Genomic DNA, 21,968 nt, shown 5'->3' with positions numbered 1-21,968 from the left:
TTAGGGACAGTTCTAAAACATGTAATAAGCATATATATATATATATATATATATAAAAGTAATGTGTGAATTTGATCAGTCTGAGAGCGTCTTGGGGATCGAACTCATGACCTGTGTGTTGTGTGTGCACCTTTCTCTTGAACACTTTATCATTATTGGCCTCCTTCCCTATACATGCACTCAACGTGTAATTGCCTTGAACATTAGCATCTCCTGAGTTGCTTTTAAAAGCAGATAAGCACAGCAAGCCGGTCGGTACACGGGCAGGCTCGCTGTTGTCTCACCAGCACCAGTGCTTTCACCCCACCTGCCCACAGAAAAATCCTGCATTGATTTCCTGCTCACGTCTGACTCATGTGCTTTGAGTCATGCTGTCTCCAGCCTCTTCTCTGTCTCACTCTCTCCACTCTCAGCAGCCACTCGTCCTCCTCGGTCGCACTTCTTCTGTGTGGTGAATTTACGCTGTTTCTCCCATCAACCACAGACATGCTTATTACCCGGCCCGGACAGCAGCCTTGTTGGCCTTCTTAAAAAAAAAATTATAAATAAATTATTTATAAAAAAAAAGAATGAAAAAAAAAATAAAAAACCTCGGGAGTCGTCTAAAAAAGAATGCAAATCACAGGGCTATGCAAGCACACGGACCGAGAATCAAAGTCCCTTGAGGAATAAGAAATACTATGGTTCATCCATAAAGTATATGCAGCCCACTAAAACTGCAGTGCATGACCGTGAAAAATAACAGTGGCTGTTATTATGCCAAGCATATGCCAAGATTATGCCAAGCGTATCAGCCAAAAGGCAACAACTTTTTTAGAGATCAAACCTTTGAAATGTATAAAGGCTACTAAAATATTCTGTTTAATGATCATTACAGCTGGACTACAGGGATGCATGAGTGGCAAGTATGGGCTAAATGTATGCCATTGCTTGAGTGCCTGAGAGATCTACAAAGCAAAGCAGCACAGCTGGTGTTTCAAATGAAATGGTGTTTGAAATCATGGCAAGTCCCCAAGACTGTCATTTCCCACCATCCTCTCGTATCACCAACTGGACTTTGTGGTGTGGATCCCTCCTGAACATGCTTAAGTGAGGCTAGGGAAGGGTTATCTAGACTTTAAAGGTTCCAAGGCCAGTATTATTAACACTAAGCTCCAAGATTAAAGCCTGTCCAGATGAAGATCCAGAGACAAGTAAACGATGGAGGCCGGCCTAATACTTAGAACGGACATGCTTTGAAGAAGTATTTTTGTGTGTGTTGCTGTTTGCCAGAAGAGCATTAATGTGGCTTATTGTGCGACTGATGTTTGATGTCAGGAATTCTGAGTGCCTGCCAGGCATCCAAATGACGTGAACAGCTGGATGCATCCGAGAACGTCAGAGGTGTGGATGCGAGCCAGAAGTGGACGCGCAAGGGAACGCGGAGAAAACAGCGCAACTCTGCCAAACATAATTTCAGTGCCTAAACATTTGCTTTCACGAGATAAAAAAATCAAATTAAATTTAGATTGTGTTAGCATTGGAAACTCGAACAGACGTCTGTCTGATCGCATCTCTTGTGCAGTGTGATTCTAACTCGTTAATTTTTTATAAGGGAGGGGGAAGAGAGAGGGGGGGGGGAAAGATAGAGAGAGAGAGAGAAAGAAAGAAAGAAAGAGAGGGAGGGAGAGAGAGAGAGATATGCAAACCTACTGAATGAAGAATGAAACGATCAGTGATTAATTATGAGAACTACAATAATTATGAGAAGGGATCTGCCTGTAAAAATGAAGTACAGAGTCAATGCAAAACTTCAAAATACTCAATTAAGTGTAGTGGATCTTTCCGCATGCTCTGAAACACTACTTTAAAATGATCTGACGGTCCTATATTAATTTATTTTTGAACAGGATAATAATTCAGTCCGCGTTTGCCTTTGGCTCGTAGATCGTATCCCTCTCACCACCCACACCTCCCGTTTCCCCGTCGGCATACCTGCAGAGAAGATGATCAAATTTGCATGAAGAATTGTAAATATTTCCCAGACTTTATGCATTCTTCTATTATTCCATGTTCCTCAGACTGCAGTCAAGATGATGTTGCAAACTCCGGACCAGTACGGCGATCACAGGGCATTATTCCAACCGGAGGCAAAGCGGGCCATGCATATCCCGAGTGGGAAGTGGTGAGAAATCGCACGATTCCTGAGGCGCTCTACGGGTGCACCCTGGACTATGGAAACATGCAAAACAACACGAAAATATCACACGGCGACAAGCGTGAAATGTCCTTAACGGGTGTAGTATTCTCCATGAAACGCCTCTGTCGCTCAAAAGTCCGTATTAATCCAAACTGATAATCTTCTGCCTAAATCGTGGATGACATCCTGTTCCGTAGCACTAGTGGACAGACTGCCTGCGAGCGCTAAAACACTCTACCGGCTATTACCGTCATCCTGTGGTTCCTCATGAGACACAAACGGGCGGTGCTGTTTACGTTTCATCTCCTGGATGTGATACGCACTGAAACTAGTAAAACGAAACCTGTGACGAATTATTTTGCCCCATTAAGTTTGTATGCGTTATATCACAGACTGATATAGATAGCAAATAACAATAATAAATAATGCGCAAATATCACGCTTATTAGGCTACATTTTATGCAAATGTAGCCTGTATGAAATCCCTTATTTTGCCCTTCTGAATGATATGTGATATACGATTACTTGTCTTGCCTTTTAGACTACAGTACCTCTGCAATCATTTCAAGACTGATTATTATCAGACCAGACGAACCACACCAAGGAACATCAATGGCTTGACTTGGGGGCACCCTCACACCCTCACAGAGGGAAAACTGTTTCCTGAAACATGGGCTAATTCTGAAACAGTAGCCTAATTGAGTTGGTGTTCTGGGCCTAATTTGAATGTCAAAAGAGCCTGTTTTTTGTATCTGACAGCATAGAAGGCAATGCATTCGCTTTCAACACTCCCATGTCAGGGGGTTTCATTAGTGTCACAGCTAAGAAGTCAGGGTGCGCCTCTTCGCTCAGAACAGTTTCTCCAGTTCACCACAGAGATAATAAAGTCAAGCGTTATAGATTAAGGCAAGGCGTTTTATAATAAAGTCAAGCGTTATAAATTGAGGACAAGTCCTTCTATTTCACAGGCCTACCAAGAACTGAAATGGAATTTTCCAAAGAATGTGTCACACTTACAATCGGCTTTAAGGCCTCTGAAATGGAGCGGTGTTTGACATGAATGCACCATTTCTCTACATTTGTGGAATAATCTATTGATATCTCTGGATAAGGTTTCTCAAGTGTTCTTGCTATAATACATGCTATAATTAGGCATATTCTACCCAGGGCTTCTCAAATGGAAGTTCTAAACATTAAGTTTCAGAGAGGAAACTGACATCACGAAAAATGTGGGGAAATGGTAAAAATGGCATTGATATTTGTAAAAACAATACAATATAATTGATATAATAAAATAACAATTTGGTGACCAAGCTAATAGTTAAACACAAGAACAAGGTTCATTATAGAAAAAAACCTATGCCACCATAATAAGGCTTGTACCCTTTTAGTTCTAGTCAAGTGAAAGGTTGCTTGGCTTCAAGTCTAATCGAAAAAGGGGTAACGCAAAAAAAAATTTAACCCCACCATTCTAGATCTCAGTGAAGCCCCATTAAACAGCCGATAAGTATTCTCCTGATATCTTAGACCACCACACCCTCGATTCCCCAGGTGGTGTCCGGTATTGGATAAAAGAGTTGTACTTGTTACATGAGAGCTTGAGATAGTAATCTGATGTAACCCACTGGAGATTTAATGGTTTTGGGGTTGTTTAAAGCCTTATAGTTTTCCAAATTATACTCAGGTTTGTAATTTTAACCCAGTCTAGGAAGACCACACCACAGTACAAACAAAAAACATTTACAGGAAGTCCGAAGCTATGAATTTTCCTACCTTTGTCACAACTACTTTAACAAGTGTCTGCCACTCCAATACACAATATGTAATCCACACAAAGAACTCCAGTAGCCGCCAACATGTGACACAATTATCTTCTGCCCAAATTAGGGGTTCCAGATCCATTGCCTGGCCAATTTCATGGCAAAATGAGTATCACAATGATTGCATCAGTGTTTGTCTGATGTACACACTCCACGCTTAATATTTCAATTTTCCGCTGATAATTGAATATGTGGCTATGGTATGAACATTTTTTCAGGCTGCCATAAAAATGGCAAAATTGCTAGTATTACCTGCTAGAGTTTCACAGATAACCTCAGTGTACTCTAAATCGTTCTTAATAGATGAAAAGTGTTTTTTACGCAGACCCCAACAGGGTAGATGACAGTAAAATTCAGAGATAGTAACAAAAAGCTGGCTTTACAGACCCCCCCCCCCCCCCTTTCAATTTTAGGGGATTTAGCCTGCTGACCTGCCTCCCATAACATACTTATCATATTTTGAGGGTGTTGTTTGGGGCAGCCGTCTGCCAATAACACTATCAAGCTAAAACACTGTCATTCATTTCAATGAATCTCTGACAGTTTGCTTGAAGGATTGTTTGGAGTTGTATTCTTAGGTGTTCACATTTTTCGGTCTTTCAGAACTACTGTGTGCTATATAATAGCATGTGTAGTTTACAAAGGATTTTATTCCTGCCGCATACACTCTTTCCTCTATGATAGGTGTGTGTGTGTGTGTGTGTGTGTGAGTGTGTGATGAGATTGGTTTTTGAAAAAGAGTATGTTTTAGCTCTTTCCAACATGTTTAAGAAGACCTCAATTGGAAATCAATGACTATTAAGGGCATTGCCCATTCATCTACACTCTCACTCTCTGCTTGATATAACACCAACTCCACCCTGCGGACGGAGAAGCTCACTAACCATTACGGCTCTCCTCTTGTGATGCAGTCACACTTAATAGAGAACAGGTCAGAAAAGATGAAGGTCTTAAGCTGGGTCACTTCAAGACCGAACATGTATGAAATGAAAAGCCATTGCTTTTTCAGTGTTCTTTGCTAAGTGAAAGTCATTTTGGTGTTTATGAAATTTGTTCATGGTTGTTTGACCATAGAAGTTAATATTGACCCAGTGGTAGGGGAAGCATGGGATTAAACAGGATAATAAAATCAGGGCATTTCATGTTTTATTTATTTATTATTTGTCTGGATAAAACCATATGTCAGATCACACACTCTGCGATCTTCCTTTAAAAAGGCATGGCCAGTACATCTGCGCTTGTTGTACATTTCTGTAACTATCATCTCCCGATCATTCAAGTGATGACATTGAATGGTCAGTATTTGTCATGTTTAAAGGTCACATTTATAACATCACACGCAGTAAGTAGCAGGGTTAGAGTCGTACTGCTTTCTGACTGGGTCGTTTTGCTCTAAATGAATTCCAGCCGTCGTTGTTGGCGCGCCTCCTTCACACATGAGCAGTGAAGTCATAATCTCTCATAAGGCTGCAAGCCGAATTATCCAACGTGGTGCAGCACGGGGCTGGGCTCAGATTCTCATTGTTGTCGCATGGCCTCTATCTGAATCGGCATGTTTATAATACCTACATAGCTTATTCATTATCATTTTTTATTGTTGTTGTCATCCTCAATAATTGTGTATGTTAATGAATGCAACTGAGATGCCTCATCTTCACGGAAACGTTGCTGTGAAATTTCATATCAGTGTATTTCCAGGTCTTTGTGAAGAGTTCCTCATTTTGCATTCTGTCGGCTGAGGCCTTGAACTGAAAGTAAATTAAACCAAATGATCTTCGCTGTACAAATATTTTGCTATTTGTTTGAATGGGTGTTTCAATGCGAAGACAACAATTATTTTCCATGCCTTATTAACGAGTTCATTGCCCGTGGCTAGGCTGTGATGGAGGCAGCTTTTCCTTGAACCCTAACTCGAAAATATTCAATTAACTCAGTCGCATTCAGAGAGGAAAATGATCACCAAACAGGTATGGCACTGCAGCGAACGGTCTTTATCTCAGAAACACAGGTCACATGAAATGGAAAGGACTGCTTCAGGACTTTCAGACTGCTGTTACATGGCTAAGCCAATACATTTCCTGCATTAAAGAATATGCAACTCACATTAAGGGATTTCAAGGGTTTAAGTCCCCAAAAGAGTTCACCTTTCGCAGTAGACTATGGAAATATCATAAAGTAGTTATAGATGTAGAGGGTCAAAACATCTCGTCTTACCAACTGGATATAGACTGAAAAATGTTACACAGTTGGTGCACAACATGTGGCAGAGAGTCAGTATATCTGGACTAGCTTGTATCATCTTTAATCTTGAGAGAAGTCAGCTATGGAGAAATGGTATCTAGATGTTATTTACTCCTGTACACATAATACTTACAATTAACGCTTCCATCCACGTAGCCAAAATACGCCATTGGTGGATCATTTTAAACATCAACATGTCTTTGCCTTGGTGATGCCCAACTGCTGAACATGACCTCTAACCTCTGACTTGTGCTTGACCTGCAGAGGCACTGACACTGAAGGCAAGGACATCTTATTTCAAAAGGGAAGGTTGGTTAAAATATCTATCTTTTTTTAAATTGAAACTCTAGCCCTAGACTGAGATCAGGTCAGGAAAAACCCATTGCACAAGTCTCAGATGGTGTCAGATGTTGTTTCACTCTTGCACAGGAAATGTCTTATGACACTTCACTTAAAGGTTAAAAACAAGTTCATCCTCTGTCACCATGGTAATTTGATCTTATTTCACTCCACATAGACGATACTGCCTTTTTAGTTAAATATGCTTTCAGTTTACGCATTTCTACATTTTCAAAACAGAGATGTGGCCACTTTGTGGACTACCGGTACTCCCCCCCAACCCCAACTTTCTTAGAAATAGTCTGCCAAACACATTTTGGATCCATGAGTACCATGAGTATGTGTGTCTCCAAATGGATCTTTTATGAGAACATTTCCCTGGTAACAAGGTGTCAACCAAAATAGATGCATTTCTATGGCAAGAACATTTCATTCTATGCCTAAAGAAACATGTACTTTCCCATTTAGCTAATGGAAAAGGTAGCAACCAGACATTTTTGATGCAGGCCAAAACTATGCTCAAAGGAAACTCTTGAGTTACATTTAGCAAGAACCCAGCAAACTGTCTGACCAAACCAACCTGGTTTTAATACATTCACGGTACAACATCTTGTCCGGTGTTCCCTCTCCCACACACATATGAATATACATATCAGTATATACATCTCTTGGGCTAATGCCATTGTTCCTCACCATAAGGCCTGACAGAATAAACAGAGAATTAGCACCTTCTGAACACCTTTGGTGGCGTTTATCCAAACTGTTCATTTGCAATTCATTTGTATGTGAAGCCAGTGAACGCGGAATCACTCTTCTCCATATGCTCAGTACACACCTCCCTCTGTGCAGAGGATGGAGCTCACACAAGCCGCTAATCAAGAGAAGACACCTTTAAAGATTTGATGAATGTTGAACTTTTTGCAAACATTTTTGGCCCAGCTCCTAAATTGTGTGGGGAAATAGACTTATGGAGCACCCCCCCCCCCCCCCCCCACCCCCATTCTGAATAGCTTTAAAACGCTACAGCGCATCTGCATATATCACACATGCAGCAAAAACATTTAAGGTGATTGATAATACAGTTCAGCACTCGTTTTTCCAGGACATGCGGTCCCTGTACGTTGACATTCTTTAAAGCTACACGCTGTACTAATTGAAGCACAGGTACACAGAATGTGTGAGGTACTAAATTTGCCCCGATCAGCAGGTTTTCTATCATTTATCAAAATAATGGTTTTGCTGATACATCACAGGAAAACGAGTTAAATGTGATTGATGGTTATCTTCTTTGTAATGAAACTCTTTGATTCCGATGCAATGACATAAGTGGGCTAGTTTCTATCTCTCTTTCTCTCTGCCAATAAGCATAAACATCCAATGTACCCACCCTAAGCAAAAATGCTGACAGAGAAGTTACCAGCAAATGAGGACAGAGGAATAAGATCAGTTTTTACCTCATAGTCAAGTCGAATTCTTCAGTCTGTCTCAAGTACCTGTCAACTAACTTTGACCATAATCGAGGGTTACCCTAACTCTAACCACAAATAAATCACCTATTTTTATTCCCTATAGTCAACAGAGTGTCAGCAGATGGTTTGTTGATTGTTCATGATAGCCCATTACATTTAAGGAGGACTAATTATAAAAGAGTGGCTGGTGAGTGCATTGATAATGTTCTGGAAAGTGAATAGTGTTAGAGGGCCGCGCCTCTGCCCACTCAGATTCACTCTTGAAGCAAATCAAATCACACCGAAACCAATGAAGACTGAGTGGGAATCATCTCCACCCCAAAAAGCGCCCCGAAGCACTGCCTACTGGGATTAGAACCCATACTGTACATGCTAGTAGAGAAAAGCAGCTTTGAACACATTTCTGAATTTCTGTTCCTTTCCACGTAAGGGTTACGCGGGATGGTTTGAGTGATGACACGGAGGACACACGCACATCTGCTATCTGACTACGGCTTTGTGGCAGCTGTTGAAGGGCGCATCATTTTGGTTCAGAAGTTTAAGGAGAGCCGTATGGGCCTTTTTGAGGGGAAGTACTCTGTGTTGGAGCTCTCTTCTCTCTTAAGGGTTTGGTAGGGTTGGTTCATAGTTCATAGTTCATAGTTCATAGACTTATTCATAGTCTCTGATTGATCTCATGTGTTAATGATTTAAGACGGAAGCTGTTCCAATCACTTTAAATAAAATTAGGATCGGTGGCCATTACCTATGTCTGTAGTGCAGGTGGAATCCAATGGCATGTCTGAATACAGCGAACATGGGTTTGGCCGCTGGTGTCACTGGGAAGAGAGCAACATTTTAGACCAATTATGAAATTCGTCAGCAGAAGATAAAGCAATTGGTTCTTTGTTTGTGCAAAGCAGCCAGATGGCAGTTTAAGAAAACGCTGTGGCCGTACACACAACAGTGTGACAAAAACAACCAGAAAAGTTCGTTTTGCTGACATCATTCACAGAGCTATGCTGACCTACGTATTCCACATGTCAATCATTTGCATTAATTTAACCAGAGATAGACATGAATAATTTGAATAGTTTACACTTGAATTTGTCGAAATACTCTTGCTATCAAAATGTTGACACTTAGTTCCTGTTGGAGGTGGTGGGTGTTTTCTGTTGCCACCGATCACATCAGAGCGGAAGGGTGTGTGCTGAAGGTGACAGGACCGTTACTCACTGCTGAACTCAGCTCAGTGTTTTCTTTATCAGAAGCAGGATTTAGGAGGCTGGAAAGCATTCAGACTCTGTAAGTATGTGTGTGTTATCAAATGGCATAGGATTTTCCAGGCAATTTGCAGTTGCAGCTTAAAAGGGGTAGAATTGTGGAAAAATCATTACCAAATATCAAATGGCTACTGGCACTATTAGATTACAGTAAATACAAGCAGTTTCCTGGACATTCTTCACGTACTGCTTTAATGCTTTAATGCTTTTGGGGGGGCACTGCATACTTTTCTTCCTTTACACATTCAGACAAAATGTTAATGTTGTATGAGCTTGGCCTTTGCACATAACCCTGCCAGCATTACCACGATGAATTCAACACCGTCTACAGTATTGCTGAATACACTATGACTATAAACATCGGACAGTCTGAACTGATAAAATGAATGTGTTTATCTCCTGCATCAAGGGCGGTGTTTTGTTGAGTGAAATATTGTAAAGGTAACAGTATGGGTGTGAGTAATGAAGGTGCAGGACTTCCAGTGGAGTCCAATGCTAGGAATCATCTCCGTGAGACCCACAAGGACTTACAAAAAGTTTTTTTTTTGTGAGCACATCCAAAAGGGTTCGAATGGGAGTGCGCTCAGAGTGGTGAACAATTCAATTCAATTCAATTCAATTCGCCAAAACAATAGAATTGTCTCAAAGGAACAAGGAAAGGAGCAGTACACAGTTGAATCTCAGTTACGGTTTGCAACGTTTCAATCCCATATAATTGTCCTCAGGCAAAGCTACTATCTACAGATGCTCAAACTATAAACAAACTATCTGTTGAAACTCTGTTAACTACAATGTATGATTAAGGTTAGGGGTTAGATTTGGTTGAGGTGATGTTACATAAACAAATAACAATAGTTCATTACAGTTAAAAACAGTAAACAATGAAAAAGACTGAACTTGAATTTCAACAAACCATCTGGAAACTCACTGTAGGCAGACTCTCCAAATAATTTGTTAACGATTCAACTGTGCCACTCCTCACGCTTTTAGCCGGTTCTTCCTGATCACTGATCCACCGATTCCCTTTATTTGAATAATTCAGTTTCGTATTGCACTGACAAGCAAACCTGTGATGGATGGCCACTGGTACGTGGTTGAGTAGAGAAGGTAGGAGTTTCATTTTGTGGGTGAACAATGCCTTTACGATCCCCAGCTTCACACGCCCTCTGCACTTCCCCCAGGTTTAAGACTGACTGGCGACTGGAACACCAGGATTATGATGCTAATCCTAATTTTCTATATTCTACATTTCCAAGGTATGGACATGATTTTCTTTTTCTCTGTAGCTCATCAGAAGTCATTTGTAATCTATTCTACTCTAAGGGGATTACCATCAAATGCACGTGCAATTTCAGGCACAAACTGCAGATAACTGTTTTTTTTTTACAATGCATTGTAATTGTAATGTAATGTGTGAGGAAACTAATCATCAAGTCAACTCATTTTGGTTTTTAATTTGTCCAGGTTATGTGGTCTGCTCTGGAAGTGCTACATGGACATCAAATATTCCCACGTCTGTAGTTGCATTGGGGGGTTCCTGTGTTGTAATCCCCTGCACGTATGATCATCCCTCAAACACCATCACAGCCTGGAAGCCATTTTGGTTCATTCAGTCAACCAAGGGGGAAAAAACAGTAACGGTTTACAGTAACGTATCAAAGATAGCCGAACGTTTCCAGAACCGCACTTCAATGCCGGGAAATGTCCAGGAGAAGAACTGTTCACTTCAAATAAATAGTGTAAAACAACATGATACTCCTGGTCCATATTTTTTTAGAATTGTGATGCCAGGGTTTAATAATTATTCATATTACAAAAATCCGACAAGAATTACTTTTAAAGGTAGGTCATGGAATTTGTGTTTTTGCTAAATATTGCTTTTGGCAACTGAAGAAGTCATCTATATAATATAGTTCAAGGCTAATGTTTTGATGTGTTATTTCAGTTTGAGTGTGAGAGTGATTTTTTTCTTGCCTTCCTGTGAAGCTGAGGCAGACCCTCCATCATTGTCTGGAGTGAAAAAGGAAGTGAGGGCTGGAGAGAGTGTGACTGTTTCCTGTTCCGTGTCTCATTCCTGTCCCCCTCACCCTCCAACCATTACCTGGAGTCATAACGGCAGTATCACTGTCCAATCAGAGCAACAGACGGCGGGACAACATCAACTAACCTCCAGCCTGACCTTTAATGCCATCGCCTCAGACCACCAACAGCCAATCACGTGCTCTGCTCAGTATCATGGCGGGAAGAAGGCCATCATCTCCGTCATCCTCAGCGTGACCTGTGAGTGACACACATGAAATGATGTCTGCAGCATCAATGTTACTATGCTTGTGTCATTTTAACCATAAAAAAATTTGAATGTAAGTTTTAGTGTTATTTTCGCATTTTTGTGAAGCTTGTCCCGATTCTCCCTCACTCAAATGCAGGGAAAATGGTGAAATATTTTGTCAATATGAGCAACTGTCATTGAAGTTATCGTGTATACACTATACTGTATGTCCATTCAAGGGTAGTATTTTGTTGTGTTATTCTAGGTAGAAAGTAATAATAATATTTGCCAATCACGTGCTCTGCTCAGTATCATGGCGGGAAGAAAAACAGCACATCTTTCAACTTTACAGTAGGATGTGAGTTCAGTTTTTTCAGTTATTTATGGCAGAGGAGTTCAGGGCTCTAGAAGAAAGGCACCATAGACTTGGCTCAGTTCATTTGTAGGCTAGGTTGTACTAGTAACTGATCTTTTGAGACAGAATGACATGAAAAGTTGCACGTTGTACAACAAGTGAAGGAGAAGAGAAAAGAAAAAAAGAGCGATATTTCTTTCGGTGATGGGATCTCTTGGTCGTGATTTCCATCTAAAAAGGCACATTTAGCAGTATGATGGCAACCTTTTTTAAGGTTTGTTGCGAGCATTCAGACTAATTTGTTTGCGACCATCCACACTCATTTTCTTTTACCCTTTGATGTAAAACCTAGGAAATTAGCACACCACTTCTGAGTCCCATTCCACAATGGTCTGTGCTGGCCTTGGAGCTCCGCGTCCCTCGGCTGGTTTGGGCGATGGCTATGAAGTGGAAGCTGGGTTTCTGCTTGGCTATATTGTTCAAAGATATGAGGGTTTTTTCCTTGGGAGAATGCAGACTGTCAGCGAGTTTGCAATGTGCGTAGGCTGTAGCAAACTCCCCCAAGATTTTCCCTTGTGCAAGTGCAGTACACGGCTTTCAACTCAATACCTTGATCATATGTAGTACAGCATATATATATATATATATATATATATATATATATATATACATAGAGCTATATGCTGTATATATATTATATTCTATTGATGAATGCTGTAGTCAGTTGTATATATATTAGGGCTGTCAGCGTTAACGCGTTAATCTATGCGATTAATGCGGCCGCGATTAACGCGATAAAATATTTTAACGCAATTAACGCAACTTCAAAAAAAAAATAATATTTTTTTTTTTTTTTTAAATGCCTTTATTTGGATAGGACATGAAGTTATGACAGGAAGCGAGGCGGAGAAGAGGTGGGGAGAGGATTGGGAATTACATCAGGCCAGACTTGGCCTACCATTTTATGGGAGCGATGAGGGACAGGTGGGGCTTGAATAGCCCCCCTTGTTCAAAGTGGGGAATGACAGAAAAAGTTTGAGAACCACTGCGGTAGTTGAAGATGGAGAGAGCTGAGGGATTGTTGGGCGGAAAGTCTCTGTTTAAGAGCCAAAATGACGGAACAATCGACAAAACTAAAGTTGTATGTAGCATTTGTCAAGCTGAATTTAGCTATCACAGAAGCAGCTCGTCTTGAAGTTATCACCTTAATGCAAAGCACCTGTCAGAAAGCAGTCCCAGGTTAGATGATCGCCAACCCACACTCCATGACTTCTCTAGGAAAATAACTAGACCAGTCCGTGAAAAGGTTGCCATTTGGGTTGCCGGTGACTGTCGGCCCATCAACATAGTTGAGGACAGTGGGCTGATTGAGGTGATTCGAATTGCTTCAGGGGAAATTCTTACGATTTACCGTCAAGGGGCACCATTGTGTTTAAAAAAAAAATACAATTAAACAACAGTGTCTAAAATACACGCTGTATGAAGTGATTACTCGTTAATTTATTAGATTTAGAAGAAAAAAAACTTTTAATCGCGATTAATCGCGATTAATTAATTTCAAAATGTGCGATTAATTAGTTATTGTTTTTTAATCTATTGACAGCCCTAATATATATATATATATATATATATATATATATAGTTATGAATAGGCCTTTATATGAGCATAAAAACATGGATTGGTTACATATACAGAGACCTGCTCTGACTGTGCCACTGCTAGTTGGAGATAGTGGAGTTCCCTTTGCTCAGGAGAACTTCCTTCAGACCAGGATAGCTATTCAACACAACTAATAATTCCACTGAGTTAGACTGACTTGCTTGTGGGATCTACTGCCATCACATACCTCGTTTCGTTATAGTTTTACAACTGAATACAGCATTCATCAATAGAATATAATTCAGCAATAAAACATTCAACTACGGTATGAATTTGGCTTTTTCAGGAGGGCCCCTTTTGCTCAATTTCAATCAGACATCAAAGGCATTTCGAGACATAATTTATGGAAGAACGTACAGATTTCTGCAACAGATGTTTGCTTAAAACAGTTAACAAACCTAAAAGTTTAATGTTAATTTGTAAATAAGCTGTCTAATCAAGCATGATCAGCATAAAGAACTAAAGAGGCCTCTCTGGACAGTCGCCCCCCTCTCTCTCTCTCTTTCTCTCTGGACTGTGTTGGCTGTGGGCATACAGCAGAGTCTATTCTCTCTCGTGTGACATGACAGGCTTCCTGACAGAGCACAGCACTCAGTTTTGATGTATTGATTCATTAATGCGATCCAGCTCCTGTGAGGGTTGGTGGGAAATTATTTTTGTTTCAGTGGGCCTACTCTCCTCAGTAACACCTCTCTAAAACAGAGGGGAGAGCTGTGATATCAGCTGGGGTGCTGCAGGAACAAAACAACACGCTCTTGAACTGGAAGGTGTTCGGTTGCAGTATGGACAACATGACTGCACAGTCCCTGAACTGAATGTGTGTTGCATGGTGTCGGCCGGTGGCCTCTATTTTCTTTGAATATCTTGACAGCTTTTCAGGGTTTCCTTCCTCAAATATACACAGTGAGGAAGAGAATCAGTTGTGTGATGGTATGCGTACACATTTGTACCATCTAAACTCACTGTACTGACTGCAAACAGTAAGGATGATGCTTTTAATGTGTATGAACCTCTTAGTGTTAATGGTGTGGAGCCCATTTTCAAATTAGTTTTTTGTTGCACAAGCAATTGTTGCCAATGGCTGTGGCTTTCAAGTACTAAATGGGTATGGATAGTGAAGAAACGACTGCATTGTCAAAACAGTTTTTTAACTGAAGGAAAGGTCATTGTAGCGTGTGGTGGGTCTTCAAGCTGGTCAGTCTCCCAAGGCTGTGTGGTTCAGTATAATTACTTTATTTTCTTTTTTTCCGGAAATGTTCACAATCAAACTTAGTTATTGAATGGAGAGAGGGCGGACAGCAATGTGCTATTGTGTGCACTCAGAAATGTCTGTCTCGTTTGACTGATGATCTTCATGGTGTTTTGTTCTCTAGCTGCGACACAAACTGAACCTGTGACACAAACACCTCACACCAGTACTGAGAGGAATACAACAACAGCATCCCCTGTAACAGACGGTCTGTAAATGTCTATAAATATTTCATAAACAGTATACATTTTAGATTTAAAGGACACAATATTATATATATATATAGGGCATACTGTCATTTTAGCAGATTGGAACTAAAACAAAATATTCTTTGTACAATTTTAAAAGAAAAGCATTATTTACCTTTTTTCAACACTATTTGTGTCATTTTCTGGCAGACATTCTCATCAAAATTCTACCTGCGACAGGTGCTCTGTGTATTGGCATTGCCATGCTTGTGTGCTGCATATGCCACAGGGCACATAAGTAAGTCCTCTGAACGAGGGCATTCATTTTAAGCCCATATCAGCATTATGCCTTTTTGCTGTAGCCCATGACAATGTATCTTTTCCACATTCTTTTCACAGGCGAAAACACACCACACAATGTCCCAAAAATGTATACACGCTGTGAGTGTTGACTCATTGGTTGAACGACCATCAGACATTTATTTGTTCTATTGAAATATGTTGAGATAAGTGTATATGTATGCTTACTATGACCCATACATGTGACAACATGTGAATGTTAATATAAGCATTCCAGCATATTGTTTGGTGTGAGTCTGCCCTTGTGTCTGAACCAACAGCTCAGGTGAGAGGCCATGCCTTGAGATGACTGATCCCGTGTACGCCAACACTGAAGTGATTAAGGTACTCGAGTCATCGTGTCATTTATCATTTCCAAAGGGTGCAATCAGCCCCTCAGAGCCCCACTTTAAGAAAGCTTTAATCAAATCCGCTCCAGTGCTGATAAGGACTTACCTTTTTACTTTCACTTCTACAGCGAATGCTACTTCTTTGTAATTTAACACAACTGCTTCACTCGGTTTTTTCTCCCCAGGCTGGCACAGATGTTGGTCATGAAGATGAAGTGTATGCAAATGTGGAGGTGAGATATACACACGTTACCATGACAAGTACATGTGTTCCCATAAAGTATTTTTTTATTTCAAAACGCACGCATACAGGCTCACACCACACTGACTGCCACTGTAAGTGGCACGGGGTGCCACTGTCACACGGGGGTGACAGTGGTACAGGAGGTAGAGAAGTCGTTTAGTAATCAGAAGGTTGCTAGTTCGATTCCCTGTCGAAGTGTCCTTGAGCAAGACACTGAACCCCTAATTGCTCCTGATGTGCAGTGTGCCATCAGTGTAAATGTAAAATGTGTATACATTGTAAGTCGCTTTGGATAAAAGCGTCTGCTAAATGACTAAATGTAAATGTAAGTGTGTTGAGGAAAGAGAAAGCGTTAGTGCCTGTGAAATGTTCTATTTGTACAAATGGACCATTCGTACATTCGTTGTTTGGAATACTGAGGGAGGTAATTTGCCGTGAAAGCATCATCTCTGTGTGTTAGTGTCAGCCAAACGAAACGAAACGAAAACAAAATGTGATCCTTACTTTACTTCTTCTGCCTTTACAGTTTCTGCAGAGCCAAGACGCTGCAGTGGAGGGGAATCATGGATTTGGATCTTTCGCAGAGCCAGATGAAGACATCTATGCCAACACGGAGTAAGGGACACAGAACGGAACAGAAAGAGACAGAGCAATACTCAGTACAGCCGAATGATGCCTGATTTGGAAAATGGTGAACTCAAGATGAGTCCAAAAAAAAAACAAGTAAAAAAATATACCCAGTGAGGTCTCATTTTACCCAAGTACAGTATGGAGTGTTGTTTGGAAATACGTTAAATATATCATATGGATATGCGTTTCATTGTACATAAAGATTGTATATGTAAGACTTCCGCCTTTCAATACGTTCCAATGTAATTAATCTAATTCAGATGTAGCACTTAGAGCACTTCCGAACCTCAGATGGTCTTCTGCTTGTGTGTGTGTGTGTGTGTGGTGGGGGGGGGGGGGGGGGGGGTTGACAACATATGAAGCACCGTTCAGTTATCAGTCATCCACTTCCTCTTGCATGTGTCCCCTTTTGTTCAGCATGATCTCACCAAATAACTTCCAGCGAATGACTAATGGGAAATCGTTAATCGTGAAACATAAATGCAGGTTTAATACCAACCTAATGAATAAAGCTTGCAACAGCCTAAGTCTTAATTGAACCATTTTTTTTTCTGATAAGCAAAAACAATGACACCATTAAAACCATTCATCCTGAAATGTTGCAGCAAAGCCGGCTTGTGCCATTATGGTTATTAGATGTGAAATCAATCAAAATTATATGTAGTGGTGCACATTATCCTAAACTAATTCAAAACCGGTAGCTTTGAGGTGAATGTCACACCGTTTTGGTTATATTCTTTTTTGTTTGGTTTAACATATTAAAGTAATGTTGTGGCCTCTTCTTGCATTTTTTTCAGTTTGCCAATGATTTTTAGCCCACTAAACTCACACTGATTCAAGCTTTCTCCCAATCAGATATGTCTACCCTCAATACCATGTCGACCCCAGAACCTACACAGAGGAACAGATAGGAAATCTCCCTGACAGTTTAAGTGTCATTTAATATTTTATGTCTTTTAGGGGAATAAAGATTTTTACGGACCATTGGCTTGAGACCATTAGCTTGAAAGATGGTTGAGAAGGAGTAAAAGAGCCGTGTAATTTTCCTGTTAAGGGATACACATATGTTCAAGTTCAGTGAGGTAGGCTAGCTTTCTACTTCAAGAGGTTGCCATAGTAATGCAATTTTGCTCTGGGCTGGAATCAGTTTGTGTTTGCAAGGCTACTGCGAAAGTACGGTAGCACCTCACTTAATACTAAGAAATGAAGTGTCCTCATTTTTATGAGATGCGCATGGATGCAATTTTCTGTGCCTCCAAACATCCATTGCTGATAAGGGAATATGCCAAATTGAACACAGTTTCCGGTGCACATCATTCTAACACATTTGAATTGAGGAAAAGGACAATCTGCTCATGTTTATTATTTCAGGAAACCACCTAATGTTCCACATGTGTTTCTCTAATTCAGCTGGTAGATTAAATCAGTGTACCACCAAACATTCAAGCCATTTGACCCCCCCTTAGGCCACTCAGACGTACAATTCGTATCTTCTACGACATGGAGGAAGATTTAATATGAACAGGACTGCTAAGTAGATGCGTATAATTATATATATTATATAATTATATATATATATATATTTTTTATACTTAATTTCTGAGTTGTTTAATGTGTTTTGTTTATTTATTTTTTGTCTGTTTTGTTTTGTTATGGTTTGTTTATTTATTGTTCATCTGTATTATGTAGCCTCAATCAGGGCATTGCTGCAAAAGAGCCCTGTGCTCAGTCAATAATGATGATGATATGTGGCTGAGTCAGAAAGACAAAACAAAAAACAGGACATCTTGAACCGAAAAGAGGAAAGGGCGATGCTGCGTCAACTGTGCGGTGAAGTCTGATCTAACAGCCTTGTATGTGTCTGGGTGGGATGTTGGGTGCGATGTTCAGAAGAACACCCTTCAGCTCAGCTGATGAAAAAAAACACATGGTGGCCTACAAGAATCAGCAAGAATGAAATATCACCCTTGCATCAGCAAATGTGCATTATGACATCTTTAAATAATTAAGTACATAAACAAACAAATAAAACCACTAACAACTTGCCAATGCTAATCATTTCAAATCAGCACAGTACAAAACATAACATTTAATATAGCACACTGCTTTCAACAGATGTCCCAGCTTTCGCCTTATTTATTGGTACATCAAGACAGTCGACTTACCAAGGCAGTTATTAGTGCTTACATTATGTTCCTGTATTTATCATGGATCGCAAACTGTTCTTACTCTGAATCGTCGGGTGGAGGTTGGGCTGTCACACTTTCGTTACAGCCATACTCATAGGCAGCCCTGCATTAATAGTCAGGCCGAGACAACACCTCCTCAACCATTACTTGGCAGTCACCTCCAGCGCCCGTTCATCAGTGTTGTCACAGTGCCACCATGTGTCATTACAGGGGTAATATTGCAGGTGGTAGGTGGAAAAGGACATTCAGTCCATTTATTTCCTCACATTCACTTGTTCAGGCGCACGGTCTTATATTGCTCAAACATTTACTCCCTGTTTAGCTGTCTGGCTGTGATTTGTCATCGCACTTGGTGACTCTCCTTTTCAGATTCGTCCCCATTCATCCTCCTCCACACTCTTCTCTTCAGCCGGTGAAGAATCATTCTAAAAAAATGCACGGCACTACCCACTATGACAGATCGCGGCGATCGCTCATATCCCAACTGTCCCGTATGAGTACAGGAGTACATGACACCCCTCGAGCCGTGCTGAGCTACCTGTCTGACTGTCTGACTAAATACCTGTCAGGAGGGGCCGCACTGACAAAGGAAGGGTCAACTGCAGACGACAGCTTCTGTCAGAGTGAGAAGATTCAATGTATCATGGCAAATACAACGGAGTGTTCAAAAGGGTGGGGGGGGGGGGGGGGGGGGTGAAGTAGGTGCTTTTAATGCATAAAAATAAATTTAAACAAAACTATTATTATCCATCTGTCATTATGCTGATACTCCTCCGTGTGGACATATTAAAGATCACATGTTCCTCGCCATTGCATCTGATGCAGCACTGTGGCCTGTCAGTCAGACAAATCAGGGAAGCACTAGCTTCAGAGGCGTGTGACCTGTGTTGGAACTGTCGGATATTCCTGCACAATGTCGCGACATGTGCAAGCCGATTCCACATCTGCAGTCTTAGCTCTTGTCAAGAGAGGAAGAACAAAAAAGGTAGGGGCTCCCTTGACGACAGTATTCAAGTGGGCTAAATGGAAAAAATTGGTCAGCTAGCAAGCTCACAATCTCACAAAAATAAAACTGAACTACTGAGCTTGCCAACAGCCAAGCATTCAGTGGCTATCCCTACCAGAGTGTTAATGTTCTTCTTCTTTTTTTTTTAAACAGAGTGACCACAGCCTACTAGTCCTATATTTTTTTCAATCCCCTGAGGCCTAGATCCACCAATTAAAAATTCTGTGAAGCCATGTCCAACACTCCAACTCCCTTGACTGCCAGGTGTTTGACGGAGGCCTAGCAGAAAAATACCCACTGTTTTTTTCCCCTCCCGTTTTTCACACATAGACATGGGCAGTGTTACCAGGGTTACAGTTTTCTCTCCAAATTGGGCTACAATGGAAACAAGGTTACATTCCAAATAAGCCTACAGAAGAATATTTGTTAGGGGCTTTTTAGACACTTTTAGGGATGTTGATAGATGCAATTGATACCTGGGTGGTTGTGGCCATGGTTGGGGCTATTTCCAAAATGGTTAGTGGCTGCAAGATTGAATTTTGTGGGTGATGATTTTGGGTGACATTTTACCATTGCATAGTCCAATGCCATAGCCTAGTAAGAGTCCCCCTCCTTCTCAGTGTTCACTGTAGCTGTTGTTCCTCAACTAATTATAAAATAGTTTAAAGTTAAATCTGACTTCGGAGATTCGTTGAGTAGTAATGCCTTTATTGAAGATCAACAAAGGGAGGCTGTCCATGGAGGGTCTGATGTTATAAGGAAGTATCAGAATTATTATAGTCTCAACTCTCCCAATAGTTTACCTCCTATTTTCTTATTTCACATTGAGCATGACCTTTAAGGAACTTGCCACTATTATGTTGGAGTCCCTTTTTCCCTGTAGCACAGTTTCAGGAATTATATGAATGCCCTTTATTAGCAATGATTGTTCATATACACACTGGTTGACATCGTGTGTCCTTTCCAGGTAAGGGTTCAAGGATATTAATACTCTGGGCCAATAAAAATAAATTTCCCTATGGCAGAACTGAGTTTATTAACTTACACTTTATTAACTTTACACTTATTGAATGCGTGCCCTCACTTTTTCTTCAACTTTAAATCAACCAGGGAACATTGCATTTTTGTTCATTGTTCAACATTATGTGATGATTCTGATGGAGAATCTCAGGCCAACATTCTATTAGACAAAAGACCACGAGGCGAATCAAAATATTTCTGGAGGTGTATTTCAAGGTGCTCCTGCAGGGAGTCCATTCCAACATCGAGTAGAGGCAGGCAAAGACTAAAGAGGCACCACAGTGTTACAGGTTAAATACCAGTCAATCATGGGAGGATACATTGGGGGTGATAGGTTTGTTACAGGTCAATGTGGGGAAGGGGGCATGTGAGTGGGAGGGGATGTTCCTATGAAGGAACACACACAGGCCCAAAATGGTGGACAATGGATGTGTATTCCTCCACCTGGGGCAGGGGGGGATGATGTCTGCTAGGGGCTTTAAACAAAGGTGTGCCAAGACTATCGATGCACATGGCGCACACACACTCACACACACACACACAGGAGAACATGCTTGCAATGCAATGTAAGTCTATAAATTAATGGCAATATCAATTTCCATCAATTCCCAGGCAGGATCTAAAGGGCTTAAACTTTTAAACACTTTGGGCCAATGAAAACTCACTTTAGTATGACAGAATATGATATATGACACTGGTATCACCTGCTATCAGGCTGGCCTAGAGTTTGTTTTACCTTTAAGACAGCTAGTGAACATTGTTCATACACGCTTTATTTGACATTATGTGACAAATCTCAGGCTGCAGCCCAAGGGGTTAACCTCCTCTGCCACCAGTCTGAAATTTCTCACGAAATGTCAACCGTAATGTTTATTTCAACAATGTTACCTGGCTGATTTAAAGGTGAAACCACTTTGGGCCAGACAGTTGACAAGTTTTACTTTCAGATGTAACATTCTGTCACACTGAGGCGAGTTTTCAGTGGTCCAAACCCTTTAAGCCATTGGGCTCCTGCCTGGAAATCATTAGTCAACCAATGTGTATATGAACAGTATTCACTGCTAGATTCAAAGGTGAAGAATACATCGAGAGAGATGGGTCGCAAGTAATATTGGTCCTGCGCTTTCATACTAAAGTGAGTTTTCATCGGCCCGAAGCT

At 40.8% G+C, this 21,968-nt stretch overlaps 2 protein-coding genes across 2 annotated transcripts in view; one reads left to right on the top strand and one right to left on the bottom strand.

The window, feature by feature from the left end:
• Positions 1 to 2,776, bottom strand: part of LOC105907875 (carbonic anhydrase-related protein 10-like) — a 28,155-nt gene extending 25,379 nt beyond the window's left edge. Inside the window, exon 1 of the mRNA XM_012836279.3 lies at positions 1,975 to 2,776. Within this exon, the coding sequence (XP_012691733.1) occupies positions 1,975 to 2,035 (61 nt within the window). The 5' untranslated portion in view covers positions 2,036 to 2,776. The remainder of the gene's footprint in view (positions 1 to 1,974) is intronic.
• An 8,378-nt stretch (positions 2,777 to 11,154) lies between these two features.
• LOC105907860 lies at positions 11,155 to 16,875 on the top strand. The gene is made up of 7 exons (XM_031575086.2): positions 11,155 to 11,590; positions 14,968 to 15,051; positions 15,242 to 15,329; positions 15,431 to 15,472; positions 15,652 to 15,715; positions 15,906 to 15,953; positions 16,491 to 16,875. Exons 1-7 carry the CDS (start codon positions 11,242 to 11,244, stop codon positions 16,581 to 16,583), a joined length of 768 nt encoding a protein of 255 aa, XP_031430946.1. The 5' UTR covers positions 11,155 to 11,241; the 3' UTR covers positions 16,584 to 16,875.
• The last annotated feature ends 5,093 nt before the right edge of the window (positions 16,876 to 21,968 follow it).

This window comes from Clupea harengus, chromosome 1 (genome assembly GCF_900700415.2).
Source record: "Clupea harengus chromosome 1, Ch_v2.0.2, whole genome shotgun sequence".
NCBI lineage: Eukaryota > Metazoa > Chordata > Actinopteri > Clupeiformes > Clupeidae > Clupea > Clupea harengus.
This window is presented reverse-complemented; position numbering and strand designations above follow the sequence as displayed.

Excerpts from the sequence above, each read along its gene's own strand:
- LOC105907860 (XM_031575086.2), top strand. The coding sequence starts at position 11,242 with ATGTGTTATTTCAGTTTGAGTGTGAGAGTGATTTTTTTCTTGCCTTCC. Across the intron at positions 15,716-15,905 it reads CCAACACTGAAGTGATTAAG|GCTGGCACAGATGTTGGTCA; the intron begins GTACTCGAGTCA and ends TTTTCTCCCCAG. Across the intron at positions 15,954-16,490 it reads AAGTGTATGCAAATGTGGAG|TTTCTGCAGAGCCAAGACGC; the intron begins GTGAGATATACA and ends CTGCCTTTACAG.